Source organism: Halictus rubicundus, chromosome 11, assembly GCF_050948215.1.
Source record: "Halictus rubicundus isolate RS-2024b chromosome 11, iyHalRubi1_principal, whole genome shotgun sequence".
Taxonomy (NCBI): Eukaryota; Metazoa; Arthropoda; class Insecta; order Hymenoptera; family Halictidae; genus Halictus; species Halictus rubicundus.
In genome coordinates this window covers 12,038,685-12,062,326 of record NC_135159.1, presented here as the reverse complement: position 1 = coordinate 12,062,326, position 23,642 = coordinate 12,038,685, and the positions used below count along the sequence as shown (strand labels likewise).

General features: G+C 39.1%; 4 protein-coding genes across 11 annotated transcripts; 1 reads left to right on the top strand and 3 right to left on the bottom strand.

Moving 5' to 3' along the window:
• Nucleotides 1-4,275: 4,275 nt before the first annotated feature.
• Mp20 (muscle-specific protein 20 transgelin) lies at nucleotides 4,276-9,546 on the bottom strand. Its single transcript, XM_076797280.1, has 5 exons — nucleotides 9,389-9,546; nucleotides 7,920-8,131; nucleotides 7,618-7,738; nucleotides 6,594-6,795; nucleotides 4,276-4,656 (listed from the first exon to the last, which is right to left on the bottom strand). The coding sequence occupies exons 1-4, from the start codon at nucleotides 9,416-9,418 to the stop codon at nucleotides 6,604-6,606; spliced, it is 555 nt and encodes a 184-aa protein (XP_076653395.1). The 5' UTR covers nucleotides 9,419-9,546; the 3' UTR covers nucleotides 4,276-4,656; nucleotides 6,594-6,603.
• A 2,256-nt stretch (nucleotides 9,547-11,802) lies between these two features.
• Nucleotides 11,803-18,759, top strand: Bap60 (Brahma-associated protein 60). Of its 3 annotated transcripts, none has more exons than XM_076796879.1 (7): nucleotides 11,803-11,882; nucleotides 12,419-12,546; nucleotides 12,739-12,914; nucleotides 13,223-13,568; nucleotides 13,639-13,836; nucleotides 13,913-14,171; nucleotides 14,360-18,759. In XM_076796879.1, the coding sequence occupies exons 2-7, from the start codon at nucleotides 12,433-12,435 to the stop codon at nucleotides 14,764-14,766; spliced, it is 1,500 nt and encodes a 499-aa protein (XP_076652994.1). In that variant the 5' UTR covers nucleotides 11,803-11,882; nucleotides 12,419-12,432; the 3' UTR covers nucleotides 14,767-18,759. The 3 variants fall into 3 exon arrangements, with proteins under 3 accessions (XP_076652994.1, XP_076652997.1, XP_076652995.1); XM_076796882.1 differs by having other exon boundaries at nucleotides 11,804-11,882; nucleotides 13,238-13,568; XM_076796880.1 differs by lacking the exon at nucleotides 11,803-11,882 and adding an exon at nucleotides 11,889-12,111.
• Nucleotides 15,903-22,265, bottom strand: LOC143359153 (protein phosphatase 1 regulatory subunit 14B). Of its 5 annotated transcripts, none has more exons than XM_076796886.1 (5): nucleotides 22,132-22,265; nucleotides 19,885-20,102; nucleotides 19,714-19,803; nucleotides 19,591-19,632; nucleotides 15,903-19,373 (listed from the first exon to the last, which is right to left on the bottom strand). In XM_076796886.1, the coding sequence occupies exons 2-5, from the start codon at nucleotides 20,089-20,091 to the stop codon at nucleotides 19,332-19,334; spliced, it is 381 nt and encodes a 126-aa protein (XP_076653001.1). In that variant the 5' UTR covers nucleotides 20,092-20,102; nucleotides 22,132-22,265; the 3' UTR covers nucleotides 15,903-19,331. The 5 variants fall into 5 exon arrangements, with proteins under 5 accessions (XP_076653001.1, XP_076653002.1, XP_076652998.1 ...); XM_076796887.1 differs by having other exon boundaries at nucleotides 15,903-18,691; XM_076796883.1 differs by having other exon boundaries at nucleotides 15,903-17,669.
• A 281-nt stretch (nucleotides 22,266-22,546) lies between these two features.
• Rpl31 (ribosomal protein L31) lies at nucleotides 22,547-23,630 on the bottom strand. 2 transcript variants are annotated; one of them, XM_076797040.1, is made up of 3 exons: nucleotides 23,486-23,630; nucleotides 22,917-23,143; nucleotides 22,547-22,729 (listed from the first exon to the last, which is right to left on the bottom strand). In XM_076797040.1, exons 2-3 carry the CDS (start codon nucleotides 23,135-23,137, stop codon nucleotides 22,579-22,581), a joined length of 372 nt encoding a protein of 123 aa, XP_076653155.1. In that variant the 5' UTR covers nucleotides 23,138-23,143; nucleotides 23,486-23,630; the 3' UTR covers nucleotides 22,547-22,578. The 2 variants fall into 2 exon arrangements, with proteins under 2 accessions (XP_076653155.1, XP_076653156.1); XM_076797041.1 differs by having other exon boundaries at nucleotides 23,406-23,486.
• Between the last annotated feature and the right edge of the window lie 12 nt (nucleotides 23,631-23,642).

Sequence of the window (23,642 nt, the reverse complement as noted above, 5' to 3'; positions counted from 1 at the left end):
GACATGCGGGGAATTCGAGCGTCGCATGCGATTGCTGAACGAGCTGCGAATGCCAGCAGGTGTATCCGCGATGTAACACGAGTCCAGAAATAAGAGAAACGAGCGGAACAATCGGGCTCGTTAATTAACTCCCTCGACCAGCTGAAACTCTATCCCTCGGACCCCTTTAAATCCCGACAAACAGAAATTAACTTCGACTTTCATGGCAGCCATTGCTAGACCCTCGCGAGTCTTCACTAACCAATCTTATTCGACACACTTCTGCATCTAATTAATATCCAATCGTGTAAATTATTGGGTTGCAACATGAAGTTGTTCGATTGTGGACCCAATCGAAGAAACCAATATGGCCGCCACTCGAGTCCCGGACTTCTTCCGAAGCATCGCATTGAAAATGATTTCCCTATTATTTACTTATTTCCCGGCCTTACTTCAAAATTTCAAATTTTCGGCATTCTCGACAGACCATTTTGAGTGTCAGCTTAGTTTAGAAAATTCAAAAACAGTTGGCAAAATAAAAATAACCCTTTCTTTCCATCTCTCACGAATCCCAACCTCGTCACGACCAGGGATAAAGGGGTCAAGAAATTTGAAAATGAAAACAATTTGAATTAGAAACTTAAGAAACAGTAGATTATACAACAATTTTTGATACTTGAGTAGGCCCCCAAATAGTTTTAGCTCAGGACCCCAAAATTGACGGTCCGCCGTTGGTCGCAACAGACCTAACCTAAAAATTCAAACGATATAAGATAAAATCGTCCGTTACAGCTGGATAATCGAAATTTGAAGCACGAGGAGCAGGTGGATGAACCAAAATGGCCACAATGGTTCTCCCACGCGCCCCGTTTCCCAACAGGCACGCTAGCCTAACCAATTAAAATCGAAACGTGGCCCAGGTTGCGCAAAAAGTCCGCGAATCCTCGGTCCCCCGGATTCGCGTGCCGCTCGGATCATTATGTCACGATAATGTAACAAGTTAGCGGACGTAGAACGCGCTGCGCTGCTCGAATTGGCAGCGGATCGTGGAGAATATTAAATCGGCTATGCAGGAGAAGCGAACCGGGATATTTCGGCCGGTCACCTTGAAAAGCTATTCGTCAGCCTGCGAATTGCGAATTCGCGTAGAGAACCGGGGTCTTCTATTCGGTGGGTTAGCCATCGCCGCTCGGCTTTCTATTATCGGATCGCTATCAGATATCATCATTATCGGAGGGGGAAGAGAAGAGACTTTATTGCCACCGAAATATCTCTCTGGGAATAAATTGTCGCACGTACGACAGGTACGGCCGTCTCCCGGCCGTGGCTCTACGCTTTATCACGTTTAACGAATGCGTTAATGAGCGATTAATGGCGGCGCAAAACGGTCGCACCAGCTTCTCGGAACGCCACGGTTAGGTCAATCTCTGCCATCGTCCTTCGGGGAGCGAGAAAGCGCCGAGCTCTCGCTCCTGGAACCCTGGTGACTATTGTTCTTCTTCACGATATAAATCAGAGACCAAAAATAATTTTTATTGAAATCGAAGCCAGGTGTTAGTCAATTTTACAGAAAGTTTAAAAGGAAAAAGAATTTTTTATCTATTATGGTCAGAAATTATGAATGACTAATATTTTTCTGATCATTAATCACTGTCATCGTGGACAGAATTCATTTCTGGTTACGAATAACTATTACCGACAACGAGAATTGTTTTCCAAAGTTTTAATAATAAAGGAAATTTTAATTTTGTTGAATTTTGTTTCTCAAAGTTTCTCATTGTGCGGGTGTGGGACGGCTTCTTTCAGCAACTCGTCATCTTCTGCCAAGCTCATCGAGTGATCTTTGTGGTTTTGAGAGGATCTTCCGCGCGGTGGGACCTCTGGCTTTGTTTTTTGGCCGAGCGGTTCTTTAAACGCGAGGTCTCGCGACTCCGAGCGTTAAAAAACGATTTTCCCCGACTGAAACAGTCCGGGTTGATTTAAAATTAGTGGGAAAGGTAATTTGTCATCTGTGAAGTCTAGATGACAGTCGTTTGACCGGATTTTTTACATTTTAAGAGATACAAATATTGAAAGTACAGTAGTATTCACATTTGGACCAGGTTGGTTTAATTTTAGATTATTTCAGGGAGGAGATATGGTAAAAAGGATATTGGATTTAGAAAGACGACGGTCAAATTAGCTTGTACACAAATTTTCTAACAAAAAATTAGCTAAAAGTTCTAACTAAAAATTTTCCTGTAGAAGTATAGAATAATCATTTCAATAATAACAGTAATAATTAATCTCTCTGTTAGAATGAAGTTGTGAGCTGCACAAAAGCAGTTCGAGTTTACGTTAATGCCCGAGTTTTGCCGAGAAAATAACGATTTCGAAGAGGAACGGGTACGATAAAAAAAAACAACGTTCCCACCGTTGTTTACTCACTCGCCAGCTCGTACAATATTTAAATCATCTCGCGGATCCAGCTGCCAAGATCGTATAGCAGATCGCGGGCGGCTTTCTAACCAGTAATTTGTTGAATACGAAATCGACCGGATTAACTCGCTGCATCCTCGAGGGACCGGCTTAGAAAACAAATTCGAGGCTCCTCCCCGCTTTAGCGATCACGGAGCGAACCTAAAAAGTTTTTCCAAACGAGACGGCAAATTATTAACGACCAGAACAACGTGCAATTTTTAAGATTTATTTGTCAACGTTCAGGAGAGCCGTGCAGGCAATTTTTCAAAAATGACGACCCCGTCCGCAGTTATAACCGTTTTGGCAAAACGCCGCGAAAAATTTCGCACGGAAACTTCCGATTCTAAACTGAAATGCAAAGGCGTAGGAAAAATTTGTTCATCGACGCTGCGTGCGTATGGAAGTTTCATTGTCGAAGTTCGAAAATCGATTAGACCGCGAAAATAAACCGGAAATATTTTTGGTCGGGATTAATAATCGGGAAGAATGGCGACACCGCGCGAGAAGGACATCGCCATCGTCCTCGCGTTATAGTAAAGATGACTTTGGTCCGCGAAGTGGCGTAAAATAAAATAAAGTCAGCCGTGCTAGGAAACACGCACTCAGGAATAGACACGATCGAGGCAGTCGTTCTCATTTCGTACATACTTGGCGTGAGAAGCAACTGTGCCTTTTGATATGGCGCCAGACATAGTCGTAGCACCCACTGCACTTCGATTTTTCAACCAGACATCGATAAACTTAAGAACTTTTTAACCAGATTCACAGTATAGTGTCTCAGATTTTTCTAAAATCTCGTATTCCTCAAATTTTTCGGATTAAAATCAGCCCAAACACGATACAATTGGGCGCATATTTAATTTTATCCAAACCAAAATTTAGATTGAGGAATTTTTATAGCAACTTATGATTCTGTAGAAGCTATAGAGAACGAAGTGTACTTGGTTTATTTTGTATTTTACTTTTGTATGTTTACAGAATCATTGGAAAACAGAATTCATAATGTTTATTTGGAGAAATGCAAAATGTTTGTCATGTTTATATTTGTAATCAAAATTTCGTTGCAATTTAGGGCCATCCAGCGCCCTCTGTCGTGAGCGGCAAGTAACTGTTAGTTAATAATTTTGATCGGCAGCGCCATCCGTGGCAAAATGCTAAAACTGTTAGGGAAACTGCAGAATTGTCGGTAATTTGCAGAATTGTCGGTAAGTTACCATCAGTTTTATTGTTAAGTGATGCCATCTTCTTTGACAGACTGGAAACTAAATGTTCAAACTTCTGTACCAACTGTTGCACAGGTTTTTATTTGAATTATATGAAATAATTATTTATTTTTCTACATGAGAATTGATAAATATTTTTAAATGTAAATTGCGAACTGTCATTCGCTATTACAGATTCTTTATTTATATTATTGTGTGGTCGATATTTAGAAAAATAGAGAAATTGTAGAGATTGTAGAAATTAACAAAAATTGTAGAAATTAATGTTACTTAAAAAATTGTAGTAATTTACAATAGCTAGACTATGTTGTAATTTTATATTTAAAGGCCGACGTTATTCGCAAATTTTTCAAACGTTCGGTGGTTAGTTTATATTCCAAGTTTTATTGCTGCTGAGCAATTTCTATTTCCAGCCCCAAATTTATCAAACTGTTCGAACATGTTTTCGTCTTCACATTTCAAGTCGACGGCCGTCTGTTTCCAGTTAAACTAATATTAGACGAGACTTGCTTTCATGCACAATAAAATCAGCCATTAAGGAAGTTTATACAAAACCTCAAAGCTATGAATAATTTTCAATTACGTAGGAAATTGGGAAAATAATTGTAGAAAGTTCCAATGTCAATTTTATTTCTGCAAATCCACAATTTGAAGCACAAATTTATTTCTTACGTGTGTAATCGAACGAAACAAAATTTATTATGTGCACTAAAAAGATCAGAAACAATTGCCTGGTACCAAAAATATTTCTAGAATTTTAAAAACGATTAGAAATTTCATGCACCGAAGAGAAGAAATTAAAGAATGAAAGAAGAAATAGAAACATTCAAGAAAAATTAGAAAATTGACAGCTTCAGTATTTTTGACTGGTTTTCCGGTGTGAATTCGGTGATTCTGAGATGTTTAGGTGGTTCCAGACGCCGTGGATGCATTCCATCAGCGTCTCCATTGTCGAAGATTGCACGTCGAATACGCAGATTCGCCCAGCACCGTTCTGGAAGGATCAAAAATAAATTTAGACCGACCTGTTGCGACGAAGGCCGTGCCAAGAGGAATCTCACAGCAAATGTGTACACCTGCGATACACAAAGCGAATTACAATATCACTATTTTCGTGAGCGGGCCAACACTTGTCGCCGCGTTAATCATCCACCTGTTATTCGATGCACCTTGTTCGAATATCATTCAATCCACGAAATTCCTCGAATTCTCCAATGTCACAGAAATACTTAAACATTACTCTTCCCCCCTCCCTCCCTCAAACCTCGTCCTCAATTATTTAACCCTAAAAATCAGCATTAAAAATAGTCAACAGGTGTTGCTTATAAAAATGACAAACTTAAATTTGCGATTAATTTTTGCGGTTAAATAAACAAATATATTCAACCATTTCCTGTGGAAAGATCAGTATTAATTTCTTTTAGTCTTTCCAAGTGAAAAGTATGCGCAAGAAATGACAAATGAAAAAGAAATGACAATGATTTTTAAAAGTTAAAAAAATTGAAAATTGAAAAAAGCCCTTGGCAAAAATTTAGTTCTATACAAAATTGTTTATAAAATATTGAAAATAAGATATTAAAACTGATCTTTTAATAATTTGATAACGGAGATAGTGACTTTGCATTTAGGTTTACTGATGATTCAAAAACAAGAATAAACCGACTGATACAATAATCTCATGATTGAATTTATGAAATATTTGTACCGTTGCACCATCGTGGTGGGATCGGATTTCATTTTATTCTCTGTCTCTTTAAATGTACTTGTTGGAAGACACTCCAACCGGAGATGAGGCCAATATTATCGCAATAATAGACGGTCGGTCGAATAAACAATTATTTATAGACCACCGAGACACACGAACCTGCGTTTTCACGATGTTATTCAGAAATATTAACAGACGTTTCGTTTTAATGAGAATTTTATTAGACCGAGACCAAGGGAATTAGGTTGAACTTGGCTTGAAAGCAAACAAAGGAAGCAACATAGTCGAAGGAGCACAGGAAACGTATTGCAACTTTATTTGTGCGCTTGTTGCATAATTTAGAACGTTAATAAAAACAAAATAATATAAAAAAATAGATGTAGAAAATTTTATTATTATATGGATCAGAAATTTCATTCAAATACTGTGCGTTTCCCGCTCTTCTCGGCGAAAATGGCGGATATAGGGAAACAGATTTTACGAAACAATTGTAAAAGAGAAAAATTGAAAAATAAGTTTAAAAAATCGGTAATAAACCTAGAAAACGATTCTAAACCGAATAATTGTGTAGAAAAATGATAAACAAATACTTTTTAAAATCGACGATCAACCCGGAACGGCCGAAACAACTCGGAATCGAATGATCGAGTAGAAAACCAGTAAAACAGCAATGTCAAGCAGAAACCACGAGCCAATTAGTTACTGAACGGCCCGTGTAAATCGGAAAATCGAGTCGGTGGGTGAACCAACGTTGGCCAGTCACCGATTCTATATTTTTGGACGTGTGTCAGGACCGGCGTCATTCCACGGTGCAGTTCGCCCGATAAATCACATCAGTGCCGAGTGAATCGGGGTCTGAAAACGACAGAAAATTACAGAAATCGCGGCGTTCACGGTTCTATTAACGCCGGCAGCTGTTGTCAAATTTTGTTGCTCGCGTTCCAGCCCCGGGACGCATATTTTTAGAGAATGCGAGATCATACTCATAAAAGCACAGACATACACACAAACACACATTCTCCTCAACTATGCACACACGTATTTTCTCTGATTCATCGATCGGGGAAAAGGAACGCCATCGAAACGACGAATAATAAATAGATATAGTGTATTCTTATCGTTCAATTACAAAATACAAAATAAATACATAATATACATTGTATGATGGGGGCGGGGGGGGGGACGAGAGAGAAATTTTGGAGTCTAAGGGGCCTTATTCTGCTTACATCCTGGGATCTATTTGCCGAGGAGGATCTTGCGGGTGGCGCCAAGGCTTTGTCCTGCCTGGGTGGCACCTTTGTTGGATCCTGCCTGCAGACCAATCACACCTTCGCCAGCTCGCAGCTGTTCCTCGGTGAAATCGCGTTTGCATTCCTCTGATGGTTTCGGGCCTAGATAGGGCCCCTTCCATTCTGGGTGCTTGTAGGTCTGGAAAATGGCGGGCGAAAACCGTGCGTTGAAACAGCCATTTTGGACAATTTTTTGGGAGTGGGGGGAAACTAATACTAGATTTTTACAGCTAGGAATACGTTTGTCTCTTTTTAAGGAAAATGAAACTAGAAAAACGCTCCGTATTTAACCGTGGTAGTCCGCCATCTTTGAAATTTAGATGGCGAGGCCCACAGTCCTTGCGTTGTCTTTGGTTACAGGAATGATTTAGCGGAGTTTTACTGAATGATTTTATGGAGTTAGAAATATTTTTAAATTCGTTATTTTTCATCCAAAGTCGCCGAAACGTGAAATTTATGAACGACCCGTTTTAATGGCGACCACAGTCATTCAGAGACGCAAAGTCATCCGCACGCGTGGAGCTGAATAACGGAGGCTCGTTAAGTCGAATCATTGAAACGCGTACGCCGTTCCTGCATGTTTACGATCACGGAGTGATACGTTATCTGGCAGACATAGTGTTCGCCAATGCGGGGGGACAGAGCGAAGTGAATGAGCCAAAAGACGACAGTCATTTCTTGGCGTCATTGCTTAAAGTTTTGCATCGAAGTTCAATGCTTTTTAGTGGCTACGTATCGTCCAACTAAGAGACAATTTTAATCAGACAAAATCTGCAACATCTATAAAATGATCCTAATTTTAGACATTTGCAAGAAACATGACCGGGCATGTAAGAATAGACAAAACTGATTCGTACCACGATAAAATAAAAAACAGCAATGAGGATGCATTGAAATTTTCTATTTGGAGATACCTATTTTTGGCTTAGGTAAAGATTAATTAATTTTTAATTGGACTTACCGTACGACCAAGGGCGAACAGAGTGGTGATCACTTGTGCTATGTCCTTTTTCTCCCATAAGTCGACTGTTTGGAACACGTCGACGTCGTCCACCCCATAATCCTTTAGAGCCTTCTGGAACCTATGGCAAAATGACCCTAATTAAATAGCAGCCCTACCCAGTTAGCTAGCTTAAAGAGCTAATATATAATAAAATTGAGTAGGAGAATTTTGAAAACCGATTTTTTTTTGATTCACCAAAATTTTTATTTCGCATAACGATCCGAAATCTAGTTAATAATAGTTCGTAGAATGTTACTAACGCATTGATGTTCTCCATCATTTTGAACTGTCCACCGGAAGAGTTGATCTTGGTGATGGATCCAGGGGAGATTTTGTTCATCAGATGGCACAAGACTTGACCGTCCTTGAGCACGTCCTCGAACGTCTCACCCTGAGGGAATTTCTGGCCGAGGATCGACTCGATCCATTCCTTGGCCTCTCTTTCCTGTTCTGGGTTACGCTTTGCAGCGATCTATAGCGAAAAAAACAAGATGGATCGCTTTTTAAAATAGCTTGTAAACTAATTTAATGATTCGATTAAACTGACAAGTTGCATTAACAAATTAACGATCTTTTGATCAAATTTGAAACGTGATTCATCGTGGATTGTGCTGGATACAGTTTGAATTCGACGCGTTTTCCCGCCCTTTGAAGAAAATTGCAGAATGTGCGGGAATAGTGGCGAATATTGTCAATAATTTTGGAGAGTAGAACATTGGAAGCCAACAAATTGCAAAATTGGACCAGACTTGAAAGTATTCGGTAGAACTCTTCGGTTGCAAGGCCTGGAGAAGCGCGCAGATAGTCAGTTGGCAACACCATTATAAGTCCCTAGGTCCCCTAGACCTGGGAATCCCGGATCTAAGCCCGGATTATAACCTAATCAGGTCTAATCTAAATTTAAGTTTGCGTCTAGAACATAGACCCAGGCTCCTAAGTTCACTGAACCTAAAAACCTAAAACCTAAACCCTCTAGTCCCTCTAAACCTAGAAACCCAAGTCCCAAGACTTGGAATATAACCTAATTTGGAATATAACTTAATCAGGTATAGACTGGACTTTTACACCCATGGTGTAAGCATGGGTCTTCAAGTCCCCTAAACCTGGAAACCTAAGACCAATATTGAGGTTATAACTGAGTTAAGTCTTCATTACCCCCAGATAACCAACTTGACTATATGTTTATTCTCAACTAGATCTATCTCTAGGTCCACAAGTAAGTCAGGTAAGAAGATTATTAAATCCAGAATGGCATTAACTGTAGCTAAAACTTAGACAAGGAAAATTGTAGAACTTCAAATCACAATCAAGTCTACATAAGTCCTACATAAGTACATAAGTTAATTCTAAGTTTTTGACTGAGCGTAATTTATTTCCAGCTGAGTCTAGATCCAAGTTCACACTCAAGTTAGCCCCACATGGGGTCGCATTGGACTACATGTACTAAATCAACCCCAGCTAAGACCTACATGAGAAAAGTATCAGAGACCAATCTCCAAGTCGCAGAATCTACAAGAATCCCTGAACTAAGGGTGGCAACCGAGTAAGACCCAGGGCAAGCCCGGCAGTGGCCAAACCTGGTACAGACTAGACAAGGGCTTCTCCAGATGGGATACTGGGAGGTAGTCACAATTCACTGGTCCAAAAGGGAGACAGGGTTCCAACGTTCACTCTCACGATCCTCCAGCACAATCGACACACGGTTTCGGTGACGGTTTTGGGGCCGTACCTTGGCGCGCACTTGACGTTCGAGAGCCATTGTAGCACGGTGGTGGTTTCTTTTAGTGGACTGAAGTGCATGGGCCGAGCACCGACCCCTCTTATACCGGCGGGAAACACGGCCCACGCACGTGTGTTTCACCACCCGCGCGGCTTCGCATGTCGAAAAAAGACCAGCAAAGGCGGCGTCCGTGGGTGGAGCCGCGTGCATGTGCGTGGATCCACGGTTATCGAGGATCTAATATTAGCGATCTGTTCACTTGGACAGGATGGCGGCACGTAGATTTTCCAAAATCGAGGCTGCCAAACCGCGATGGACATGGGACAGGCCTCGAGGTAGCCTAACCGTGGACAAAACGCTTCAACGAGAGTCCTGAGACTCGTGCCTTCAAAATTATCTTCCACAGCTTGGATAGACTCCTGGCTGCTGTCACGGAGGCCCTAAAAGGGTTTAATTTGTTTAAACCACATTGGACTACCTAGATTTTAGGGTTCTGGTAGGGTAGCTAGGTTTAGGGTACGTGGTGAGCTACCTAGCTTCAGATTTAGGTAGGTCAAACTAGAAAGTGAGCTTCCAGAACCTAGGTGGACTCTTTGCTGCTGCCGTAAAGTGTTCGGAAGGATTTGGTTTATTTAATCCAGGTGGAAGCATCATTTTCAGAATAGTCGATTTAGATTTGTTAGACGCGCTGGCTGCTGGCTGGCTGTCTGGCTATTGACGGATGTATCTACTTGATGTAAATATTGACACCCTCATTCGTCAACCTTACTGTCCTTGGTTTTGTATAAAATGGCTGCTAGAAATTAGGATGCAGCTCTGCGTCCCTGCCGTTTCACGATTTCCACACGGATCCGAAACGGAAAGAGAAATGGGAAACGAAATTTCGGTTGCGTAAAGTGCCGTGTGTTTTTTCCTGTAAATAACCGTCCGCTATATAGGTCGGACTATTATTATATCAGCCGCTTTTTGGATTCACGTGGAACCGAGGACAGCGAGGGATCGAAGGAGACAGGGCCAAGGCTGTGCCTTCAGGCTTGAAGAAGTTAGGCGTTCCTCCATAACGAGGAGACCTAACATTACTATTACTAATTTATACGAACGTAATTTTATTCTATTTCTGATGCGTTAAATTGCATTCGATTTTTGACGAATTTTCATTTGTATCAGCTGTCGTTGGAAGAAAAATGTAGGAGGATCGACTCGGTTTTTTTTTTAAGGATGTTGAAGTAGGGGGACATCTTTGGCTTGGGGGACTTTTTCCGAGCATTCTTTCTCCAGGGAATGATAACAAACGATTACGCAATCGACGGATCTATTAACCCGAATGATACGAAAGACTGTTCCGCAGCGGAATTGCTAGCTACTTAGTCAAGTTTAAATATAATTCGCGGCGTCCTGCGTTTTGCTCATCCTCGTCATCGCATCGCGCACTTTTCGCCGAGTTCCGAAACGATTTAACTACGAACTGTCCAAAATTAAATCCCCGCGGTTCATGATTAATTATTTTCATAAGAACTGCGCTCTGGCGCATCTGGTATTCAAGGTATTCTATTATTACCGTCTCTTAATCATTTCTTCAATGTTGAGGAGGATGTCGCGAGGCAGCTGACTAGAAAACTCGATGAAAGTTGCTGATTTCGTGTCTCGTTCGTTCTAAAGTTTCATCCTTCATCATTTTCTCGAATAAAGCCTCGAATAATGTTTCTAAATCATTTTTCTTCCGTACGAGAAGGGTAGTTAAAATTTCAGAAAGTACATTCTCAAATGCCTAAAAAAGACGAAATTCTTATAAAACTAAGAGCAATTTAATTAGTTTCATTCGTTTAATTGGATTGATTATAGTAACAACATTTTCGGTAGGCAAAAAAGAAGTGTATCGTATTAATTATTTACACGATTTTGTACTTGAGTTCGAAGAGCTCGGGCTACTCGATTTAAAATTGGCGCCGAAAAGGGTATGGTTTCGCCATCTATCAGCGATCGCGTGAAACTGAACAAAATATGTCTGTCGGTACACAGGGAAACTGTAAATACGAATAAAATTTACGAATCAATTATTTATAAAGTTTCTATTTCAATTCGGAGAACGTAGAATATTCGATTTAAAATTAGCGCAGGAAAGAATTGCACTCTTCCTCGAATTATAGGACTGCACATTCAAAATCCCGCGCTTTTCAAATTACCGCTAAAAATCCAGTGGGGAAATCCCATTCGATAACCTAGTTATCAGAATGGAAACTTTCTCCCTGATATTATGTAAATCTAACCTATAAAATTATAAAAGAAACCGAGGCTCTGGTCATTTATAATTCTTATTTAAGTGAAAAATTGTTGGATTGAGCGATACAGTTCGCGGTAAGAATATGGCGTCCTGTTTCTGTGTGAATGGTTTCCAGGCTTCGCTGTTAGATGGCACTTTCCGAGGCGCATAGGTGTCTATAAATCCACCGTTTAGACGAAAGCTTACTAACCCCAGCAGTGAGTGGATAGGAGTCTCGAAAACGTAGGTTGTTTTTAGTTAATCGCCGGGCTTATTTCATTTCCTCTTTGTTCTCTCTCATTACGTTTGATCCTGCGCCGGGAAAGAACCCAATTTTGCCACCTTCGAGCCCCGCCGAAATGTGTTTTGACGCATACTCGCACACGAACCCGACAGGCAAACCGCAGAGACTCTAGTTTCCGCAGTGTTTTGAAATTCGTTCTCCTGTTATCTTTCCATATCTCGCCGCCTCGTAAGTCCTATTCATTAAACAATTAAATAAACCAGTCGAATTAAGCTCGATCTGGCGAAGCCGCTAGACGCTCCTTCTCTCGTAGATTATGTTTTTGTTTTTCTACTAGCGTTGCCTGCTTCTATCGTAAAAAAAAGAGCGTTTTCTATGAAATACAAACAATCTTTCACGTTGAATTACATATTTCACTTGTCGGTGGTTGTTTGTGAGATTGTATCCTACAACAATGGTCCGACAAACTGATTCGTTATGACTCCACTTGTTTTTTGTTTATTGTGATGAATAATCGATGCTTTTCAATTGTTAGGGGAGTCATCAGACATGGCACAAAGATTTCCTGTACCAAATACAGGGAATAATGGCCCGCCTCAGCAGAGGTACACAGCATCGTCTGTGCCTCCAAACCTGCGACAGTATTCTGGCCCAAATTTTTCTGTGAGTACATTCTGTGCATCAATGTTATTATCGTTACCATCTAATAAACATACCTCTTAACACAATGCTTTCTTATACACATGTATCAATGACTTAACGAATTAAAAATAATTTGATCTGCTTATTGCATTACCAAGGTAATGCGTTAATCAAATGCTGATCATACATAGAATGTATCATTTCTTCACACAGATGCAACAGAGGTCCGGATTCACTCCACCTCCACAGATGGGTAACGCCGGACCTGGCCCAGCAAGCATAATAAGAGCCAGTCAACCGTATTCCAACATGCGCCCAGGCCCGATGCCTAATCCTCCGGTGGGGAAGAGAAGCGCGGATCAACGTATACCTATGTCACAGCAGAAACCGTAAGTGCATCGACGAAACGTTTCCTGTTGATTTTACATTACTCATGTATCTATCAGTGCTCATTGATTCATTAAACAATCGATCTATTTGTTTTATACTTCAAAAGGAACATTTTACTTTGTACTTCAAAAGAAACATCTTATTTTGAACGTAATTGAAATTGCGTTGCCTTTCATTGTTTGTGTCATGGTGTTGTGTCAACATTGAAAATCATTTACCAATTTGCCAGGAACTTCACTGCATTTCATAAGCTTCAAAATTGGTTTATTGATTTTTGAATCTATGATTTTTACATAAACTCATTTAGGTATTTTTGGAACAGTGATTTTTCACATTCCACTTCCAAGAAGAAGAAAAAGCTGGCGGACAAAATATTGCCGCAGAAAGTTCGCGATTTAGTGCCTGAATCGCAGGCCTACATGGACCTGTTGGCTTTCGAGAGGAAGCTGGACGCGACCATAATGCGAAAACGATTAGACATACAAGAGGCACTGAAACGTCCCATGAAACAGAAAAGGAAGCTGCGAATATTTATTTCGAATACATTTTATCCCGCGAAGGAGGCCGGCGAGGGGGAGGACGGTTCGGTAGCATCATGGGAACTTAGAGTAGAAGGTCGACTGCTGGATGACACGAAAAACGATCCTAACAAAGTAAGAAACGTTTTCAGATATTCGGTGCAACATAATGGTAAACTTTATTAATCTGTACTCAAAACTCTAGGTGAAAAGGAAGTTCTCCTCGTTCTTTAAAAGCTTAGTTATAGAATTGGATAAAGATCTGTATGGCCCTGATAACCACTTGGTCGAGTGGCATCGTACGTTAACAACCCAAGAGACTGATGGTTTCCAAGTGAAGAGACCCGGAGACAAGAATGTTCGGTGCACTATACTTCTGCTCCTCGATTATCAACCCCTACAAGTACTGAATTTTCATCTTTTCACGATTAACACATCGGTAGGAGAGTGATAGTATATAAATTTATTGTCGTTCACAGTTTAAACTGGACCCCAGATTAGCGCGATTGCTAGGTGTACATACACAGACGAGACCTGTTATCATTTCCGCCCTCTGGCAGTACATAAAGACACACAAGCTCCAGGACAGCCACGAGAGAGAGTTCATAAACTGTGATAAATACTTGGAACAAATATTCGCTTGTTCGCGGATGAAATTCGCGGAGATACCTCAGCGGCTGAACCCGCTGCTCCATCCTCCGGATCCGATTGTAATTAATCACGTCATCAGTGTAGAAGGTACGCAGAGACTTATACAGGGTGTCCCAAAAATGTACTTCCTTGAAAAGGATGATTTCTGAGCTTCTTCGCGAAAATATTCTCCGTGGCACGTTTTTCTGCGTTTTTCGTTAATAACTCCTTAACAAAACCACGGAGAACATTTTCGCAAAGAAAACAGCGACATTTACATCGACTCTTTCGAACAGGTACTGAAACGAAACAGACCGCGTGTTACGACATCGATGTGGAGGTAGACGACACGTTGAAGACGCAGATGAACAACTTTCTGCTATCGACCGCGAGTCAGCAGGAGATCCAGAGTTTGGACAACAAGATCCACGAGACGGTGGAGACGATCAACCAGCTGAAGACGAACAGAGAGTTTTTCCTAAGCTTCGCCAAGGATCCGCAGCAGTTCATCAACAAGTGGATCATCTCGCAGACCAGGGACTTGAAGACCATGATCGACGTCGTTGGAAACCCCGAAGAGGAACGCAGAGCGGAGTTCTACTATCAACCGTGGGCTCAGGAAGCCGTCTGCCGGTACTTCTACACGAAAGTGCAACAAAAACGCGCGGAATTGGAGCAGGCGCTCGGCATCAGGAACTCATAAGCATAATGATCGCAGTACAGTAACAGTTTTTCGAAGCATTACTATGTAAAGTATTTATACGAATCGTTTTCCCTTTGGTTTCAACGGGCGTCGATTAACATGTCCCACACAGTTACTTGACACCCTTGTGGTTTCTATTATGTCTAGACGACAACTAGGGCAACGTATTTTCATGAAATTGTTAGGAAGAGAAGCTGTATAGTCTTACGAAGCGTAGAAACTGTCCCGAAGTAACAACGAGACTCTCCTCCAGAAAAAAAACAGCTTTATTTACACGAAACGTATATCACGTATCTTTATTCGAATCCATCTTTTTCATAAATCTTTTCTATGAAAAAAAAAAAGGAAAATATATACATATATATATATATACATATTGCCACAACCGATACGCATCCTCATCGATGCGATGAAATTCTGTACAATATAATGAATAAATCTTTGATATAACTCGCTGAAAATCTCGTCTCGCGCTGCATCCCATGAGAAGCAAATATTTTTTCTTCCGTTTGTAAGAGTTTCTTTTACTTTGTTCGAGAATGTGCCAAACATTCTGTAATATAATTTTTATTTATTGCTCGACATTGATACGATTTTTAATTTGTACGACCGAAATTATGCAACGAACAGGGTGTAGGAAATGAAAGAAAGACAAGCGTTCCGTTATCCAATTCTTATTTTGTTTGTGCAAGTAAATACAATTTCTTACATAACCAGTACATGATGCAAAATATTGTTTTTGGCAATACCGCCACAATTTCAAACGCCCGGGGGAACAGGAGCATCTTAAAAATTCGAATCTTCTCCGGTTGATCTGATCTGTTTTTGTTCTCACTCGCTTCTTTTCCGAAATCGGGAATTTCAATGTTTTTGTAATCGGTGTAAAAGTGCTTTTTTCCGTCTGATCTCCGTCTTACTTAAGAATATTATGGATTAATCTGATGCAGTATTACAACGTTAACATTCCATGCATTCACACACGGGATCGGGGAAACTCCGTTGTGGTACAGGATATTATCATTCTCTCACTTTGCACTTTGCTCGCGCATAACACAGCTCAAATATTTCCCGTTTCTTGCGAATGACGCACCGTGGAAAATAAACTTGAAACGCACCGTTCGATAAACCTCCTACGCTTTTCTATTTTTTCTTTTTCTTTTTTCTTCTCTAAGCCATTATGATATTACGAAACACACATCCTCTTCACATGCCAACGAGCATTACACGTAAAGCATCGATCACACACTGTTTTCCTTTAATGTCGGTGTATGTGAAATGTCATTCTTAATTAAAAACTTATCGGATCTGGCACATCGTGAAATTTGTGCAGATATTCCACGGTTCAAGTTCTCGAACCTGGTCGATCATTATTAGTAGACAGCGGATCTTATGCGTTTATGACAAAAACGAATAAGTGTAATTAAAAACAGTACAAATATTATATCGGATAGACTCATTCTCGGTATTTTTGTAAAGTAATGTAATATAGTCACTTTCAGTACATTATTTTAGACTCATTGAAATGATTCGAAGACAAAAATTAATTTTTACACGATTTCTAGATACTTCTCCGAGTTGCATGGAAAATTTTTATTTCGCATGTATATATCCGCAATCCGACTATTATAAAAACGGGGTGACACTTCATACGCACCAACTTAACGCGTACCGCATATAATGCCATTAAAAAAGAAACGATCCAATAGCGACATTGACTCTAGCGATAAAATTTCAAAACCTCATAAAGTCTCGATTCGATGAACATAGGTAACTTCTATCGATGGTCGCGGAATCCTTTACAACGCTAAATCACAAGTGCACAAATTGATTGTATCGTTTCTAATACAATAAACTCTGATTATATTCTGGCGTAATCCTCCAAAAGTCGTTTCACAGTGTATAATATCATTATTATTATTATTGTTATTATTGACCTGTTTGATTGGAGCGAGTACGCCGCAGATTTGCATGCATGAGATCAAGGTTTATTGTATACATTTATTCCCTAATCTTAATTACACATTCACATATATTTCATCGTATAAAGTTTTAAATATACATGCGGGTGACGAGACGAGTTGTTGAATGGTTTCATATTTTTCTGGTTTTTTTTCTTTCTTTTGTTCGTTTAGTTAGATATTATTCGCTTAAATCATATATGGAAGTCGAAGGATAGAAAGGGTAGCCTACACACATTTTTCCTATGCTCCTGACAAATTCACAAAGACCACCGCTTTTTTCTTTTTTGTTTTTTGCCCAGCCAAACTGATGTTCGACAAATGGCTCGATGAATCTCTGTACACCCTATTATAATATCTTGTATATAATCATGGTTCGTACATGTTTCACTAGTAGTCCTTGCTTGGATAAAACTGTTTACCATGTTTCTTCCGTCTTCTTTAACACGCTGACTGCCATATCTTGTATATAAAACCATAAAACCTTCCGCTGGAATCTTCTTAACCCAGGATTTGTCGTGGTTTCAACTTGGCAGAGTAGTTTGTTCGATAAAATTTGTCATTTCTGGCCTGAACCTTTGGTTTTCTGGTTTGGTCACGCAGTGGTACGTAATAAAATAGTTTTCTCATACTTTCTTGACTCCCACGATGCTTGTGTGCGACACACACACACACACACTTTCAATATGAAAATACTTGACTATGATCCCAAAAATTGTTTGAATACACAACTATGCAGCAAGGAGCTCTTGTGCCATTCGTACGCTGGTGTTTTAGGGATATAGCAGCCAACGTGTTAACTGGGGATTTAATAACACTACGGAGAGAGAGAGATCGTACACTTATTTTGCAGAACGAGGTAGCACATAGCCTTTGAACGGTTTCCTTGTGTTGTTACGAAGACATGTCGTTGAAGTGATCACATTTCGGGTATTGCTTTGTATACTATCGAACATAAAAGACAAATATCTTTTGTGTTGTGTGTCATGCTGTTCGCTGAGTTCTCTTGGCTTTCGTTCAACATCTGACACTACGTGTACTGTTGTTGTGTTGTTAAGTTTACAATATACATCCATGTTGTAATCATGTTTTCCTTTCGTGTGATTTCTGTACGCATCTAGGTTCAAGAGGAAGGTAAATTCCATTCGTGCAGTCTTTTTTTTTTGGTACAAATGTTAAGTAATAATGCGAGACACACATCAGTGCAAGAGATCCGTACTGAGGAAGTTTACGTTAAAATTGCCATTTCCTTCCTCTTTTACATGACTATGGATACATTTGAAATAATAGCTCGTGTATTGAAACGACTGACTGTAAATAAACCGTATAAATGTCACCTATGATTGCGCGCAACAAAAATGCCCAGCGTTGCATCACACGTCACACATTAACATTTTATCCAAACGAGGCCATAAAAACAGAAGACCCACGAATTTTTCCGAGACAATCTGATCGACATTTCATCCGAAATGATCAATTCTATAATTTAAAAAAGCATAACACGCGTATAAATAGAAATCTAAAATCTTGAAATTAACAACATGATTATATAAGTAACAAAGTAATTAAAAATGTTTCAATAGATCGTTTAAAGTTCTTTACAATTTCAATATTCTTCTAAATTTAGGAATGTTTCTACTACATTTTACTTCTTCGTTTCGTTTTCAACGACTTAACAAGAGTTTCTGAAATTCAAACAGTATTAAAAATTTTCAACTAACCATTAAAAAACTTACTGAAGAATATACTTCTATTCTGCGAGATAATTTTCAATACTGATTCGGTACTGGAGCAACGATAGGTGTCATTTCCACGTTTTAATTGTATGACTAATGCCAGTGGTAAAATTATCTGAAACACACACTCTTCGATCGCATTATCAAAACCGATTTTTTCTTCGTACAAGCATTCGATGCGAAATTTTGCATAGTTACGTTCTTTTTTTTTTTACTTCCTTAAAATAGTTTCTAAAATAAATAAACACGTGTTACTTCGTTACGCTACAACATAAAAAAAAGAAAGAAACAAGAGAAAACATTAACTGTGTTTAAACCCAAACCAGATTCTCGGTTGGGATATATAAATTCGATAAACATAGGATATGCATAGAAATCATTTGGTATAGTTACAACGTTTGGAAGTATTATTAGTTAATAAATTCTTAATAACATAAATATTACTACGAATGATGGAGTATAGGAGGCATACAAAACTAGAGTGTAGAAGAACAAACTTTTCTACTATACATCACATTGGATGGATCGTACAGCAAGGCAGTTTGTGTACTGTGAGGTTTATTACTTGATATGCGATGCGCACACAAATAACTAACAAAGTTAGCCGTTGTACTGAGATAAGTCAGACACTAATGCTTACGATTTCAATATGAAATAATACACGCTAGAATAAAAATGTGCAGAGTCATTTGATGTTTTCCCCATTAAGTTCTATCCAAGTAATGATAAATTGGCATTTGAGTTGCATATGCTCGTGCAACTCGTTAAGGCTTGAATATGTCTTTGACTCGTTCCAAATCTGAGCAAATTTGTTAATGCTTCAAAAAAGTCCTTGCAAACACCGGAGTGTTAAGAAGAACGCGAAAGTTCTTCAAAGTGTTTTAGCTTTTTCAAGTAAATCATTAATGAATTTCTGAAACATATAAACGACTCGTGTTAGTAACAGTTACTCGAGCACTGTGGATTGAACGATTGTTTCTAAGACACTGTGGAGAGGAGGACTACGATTAGACTCGATTCGCTTGGAAATTAGTCACACGATATTAAATTCTACAGCGTAGAATATTATGACAGTGAGTCACCAAATAGTTGTTACACTAAGAAAGACAACACAGTTGCATGGTACTCACGTTTATATCATGTGGTGGTTTTTTCGTGTCGACCAGTAGTTCCTATAAAATATAAAAATAAAGTACAGTTAATATTATTTTAAAACATAACATGGCATTGCTGAAATTGGATAATTTACTTACTTGCAAAAATCTCCGTCTGTGATCATCGCTATCCATATCAAGAAGCTCGTCTATGTCTATTTCAACTTCTCGATTTTTACCACTATCATTCTGTAAATTAGAAATGTATTTTATACTGATACAATAGAGTTCGAAGGGAAAGGAGATCGGAACAATCGAGCTTGAACTTACAACTGCCGCGTATAATTTTTCTAGCTCGTCGAACAACCACATTTCCACTGCTAGTCTTTTACGAATGAGGGACATCTGATGAGATCCATATTTGGCGGTCAAGAATTTTTCTCGACGCTCCTTCACCTCTCCTTTTTCAGTGAACGCCACATGCAGATTTGCACGTGCCGGGCTACGTTCAGCAGTAAGTACCCCACCTCCTTCCATTATAAAACTACCTAACAGTTCAAAAAAATCAATAGTGAAAAATGTAAAAAATATAAAGTAATTATATATAAAAATTATAGTAAATATTAGTAGCTTTTTTTTAGTAAATATACAATTACTAACGAGAAATGTTATGGGTCAGACGATTAATGAATTAATTTAAAAATAGGAAAAACAGGGGATAAGGAAGGATTAAAGAGAACACATAAGAGAAACACATAGTATTGTACAAAAAACTATATGTATATCTACACATCTTTATTATCCCACAGATTAACATGCATATATTACAAAACGAAATAATAGTACAAATTGAGATTGAAATTGAAACCGGGTATGTTCAAAAATCGCGCGCATTTCGGAAAATAGAAATTACAATGCCGCGAAACGAAAGAAACAGATTTTCTTCCGTTACGAGAAACTTAGTCGTGTAGCGGAATTAAATACAAAAGCGATCATGTACAAATAAAGAATTACAAAAACGGCATTCCTTTATTAGTCCGTGCGTGATTGTGAGCGTTACAAAAGAATTAATGAAGACGAGATTAGTTCGAAAGGGGAGAGACAACAAATTCCACAAAGAACCATTGACTAATCGAGGAGGGAATGAGATCCGGGTTGCTATAAGCGCGGAATGCGCCGCTTTTTCAGATTCCCCGGTTTAGCGATTCTTAGCGGCCACGATTTGTTTCCGCTAATCCGAGCCTGACGTAAAACGAAAGCGAGTACAAATAAATCGTTCCTATTTTCTTTACAAGCGGTACAAAAAATGATTGTTAAAAAAGGATCTTAGAAAAATTAATATATTTAAAAACTATAAAGTTTCGTAATTGGAAATTGTGGGGATTCGAATATTGTAAAATTTTTACAAATTGAAACTTTTTCGTTAGATGTTAGTTCAAAACAAAAATAGTTTGTAATGTCAATCTAAAACAAAATCAAGAACCGCAACAACAATGTATAGAAATATAGTTAATAAATTATGTAATTGGTTTTTTTTAATGTAGCATTCTTTTAAAAATGAAATAATCCAAGTTTTTTGACCTTTTACAATACCCTAACCCCTCAAATTAAGTAGCGGTTCTCAACTATAATAATAATAATCGAAATTCTTCGATCCTGAGTTGCTGTTTATACTTTTTCTGACAGTTCTCTGATAATACTATCGTGTTGCTAACGAAGTAGAGCAACGCGTGCCAATTCTATCGAACGATACGTCGTTCGTATTGCGTTCTGATTAATATTGTTCACATTTCTGTTTATTTATAGTCGTATTTACCGTATATAGGTTGCAGTTCAAGGTCCAGCCCGGTTATTGTTACAATTGAGAACCGCTTTAATTACACGGCACATTACAATACCTCTCTCGAAAGTCCGTAATTTGAAAATCTACTTAACAACAACGGCGAGACGTTCGTAGCTAACAACGTGAGATTTGTTTCTGCTCATTACTCGGCTCCGTTTTGCACTGAATTTCGACGTGAAAAAAAAAAGAAAAAAGAAAAACGCACTCGTTCCGATCGGTGTGTAGTCCTCCTTTGTTACAGTGTAATTGACGAGGAGCAGCGTTCGGAGGGCAGCGGAATCGCGAATACTCTCCCACGGGGAACCGAATAATTAACGCACGTGCGAACCACTATTTTTGCATGCTACGATAAACAATGAGCCCTGACGAGTTTCGTTCCCTTCGTTAGGCGGTATTCAATGCAAATTGTAACCTCGGCGAACGCGGACCCGACGACGCTACTCTTTATACAAACACGCGAACGAAATAAAACGAGCAGAGTCCCGACAACGATGATCCAATAACGTATTAATCGAAAAAGAAAAACGGGACAGATAGCCGCGCGTGTAAAGGCCAACGGGGAATAAATAAATGTACGTTCTCTCGGCGTTTTAATAAAAGATTAGCGACTCCTCGTCGCCGTCTCACCGTCCGGATAAACAAAGACAAGTCCGTGAACCCGACTCGAGACTCCGCGTCCACGCGAAAAACAGTATTATCATTGACCGTTCCACCGATCGTTTATTCTTACTTACTCTTACAGCCCCTATTTCCAAATTTCTACTATTCGAGCCGTAACGCACTATCGCAATGCCAAGATCCATACGAATAATAAACTTTCTTAAAGGTAGTCGAGTATTATAGCATTTTTTCACTAGCCACGACTGCCACACGTTACCTGCGAATTACCTAGTTTCTGGCGAATCGAAGCTTGGATGAGCTAGGGACATTTCAACGTGGGAAATGTTTACTTTGCTTGCAAACTTGACGGTGCGATCGATACGGAGCAACTTCAAATCGTATATTTTTGCATTTAAATTCGTACGAAGTGACGTCATAAAGAGCGCACAGATGAAATATTAATGCTTCTGAACAGCAGACAATTCGTAGAAGTTTTAGTCGAATATAAGTATACAATGTAGAGGTTTTTAAATAATGTATATACAGGAATTGGCGAAAACTATTTATTGTTTAGAAATAATTCAATCTTGACTGGCATCAACATTCTCTGTTTGTAAACCTTTGAAGCTAGCAACTGGTATGTACGTAACGAGGGTGTACAATTTGTTGGGGGAATCTTCGTCGTCATTCCTTCTTCTACTTAGTCGTACACGTACTCTGAATGGTACATTCCTGAAAAATACCACGGTTTAATTAGAATGGAAAATAATCGGTTTGGTTCTGATCGATCTATGAAAGTATATTTATCTTTCTAAGGCCCCTAAGGATATATTTATCTTACTGCCCCTTTCAAGGAGTCGGAACATTTTTGGGACACCCTGTAAATATCTACCTTCCTATATTTAATTGCAATAGTCACCTAATTCCTTTAGACCACAGTTGCTTGTTCAGGCGTGTGTCGATCCTCACATCTGGAGTTCCCATTTGTTTCTCAGCAAACTTACGGACCTCCTTGATTGCTCGTGGAGCACGCTTTTTGAATCCTACACCATGAAGGCGTTTGTGAAGGTTCACCGTGTATTCACGAGTCACTACCTCATTGATAGCGCTCATTCCCTTGTTCTCCGTTGTCTTCGTCATTTTGCCCTGAAGAAAGAGAGTTCTTTACGATCATGATGGCAAAAAATTAAAGAATATAGTTTGAGTTTTAAAAGTATTTTGCGCAGAGTAAAAATATCCTTTTAGTACAATGCCGGATAACGTTCAATTGATACCTGTTATGTCAACCAGTCAAACAGTAAACAAAACAAGGATCAACTCGTGGGTTTTCAACCCGGAAAATAGGATATTCCTGGATAAAAATATTCTAGTGGTATGATAATACAACAAATAATTAAGGTAATTGTACCGAAGCATGTTTATTTAGGAGAATTTTCAACCAGATGTTTCACGATTCTACATATTTCCTGTGATTTAGACATTACCTACCTCTCGGAAGAATGGCTCGCCGTAAAAGAACCAAAGTTTCTAGTGTTCCTAAACTCATCGTTTCCGTATGCGGCATTGACTACATATGTATGTTCATCGCATAAAAATATGAATACCGTATATTTATAATATAAAATATTGCAAGAATGCTATTTAA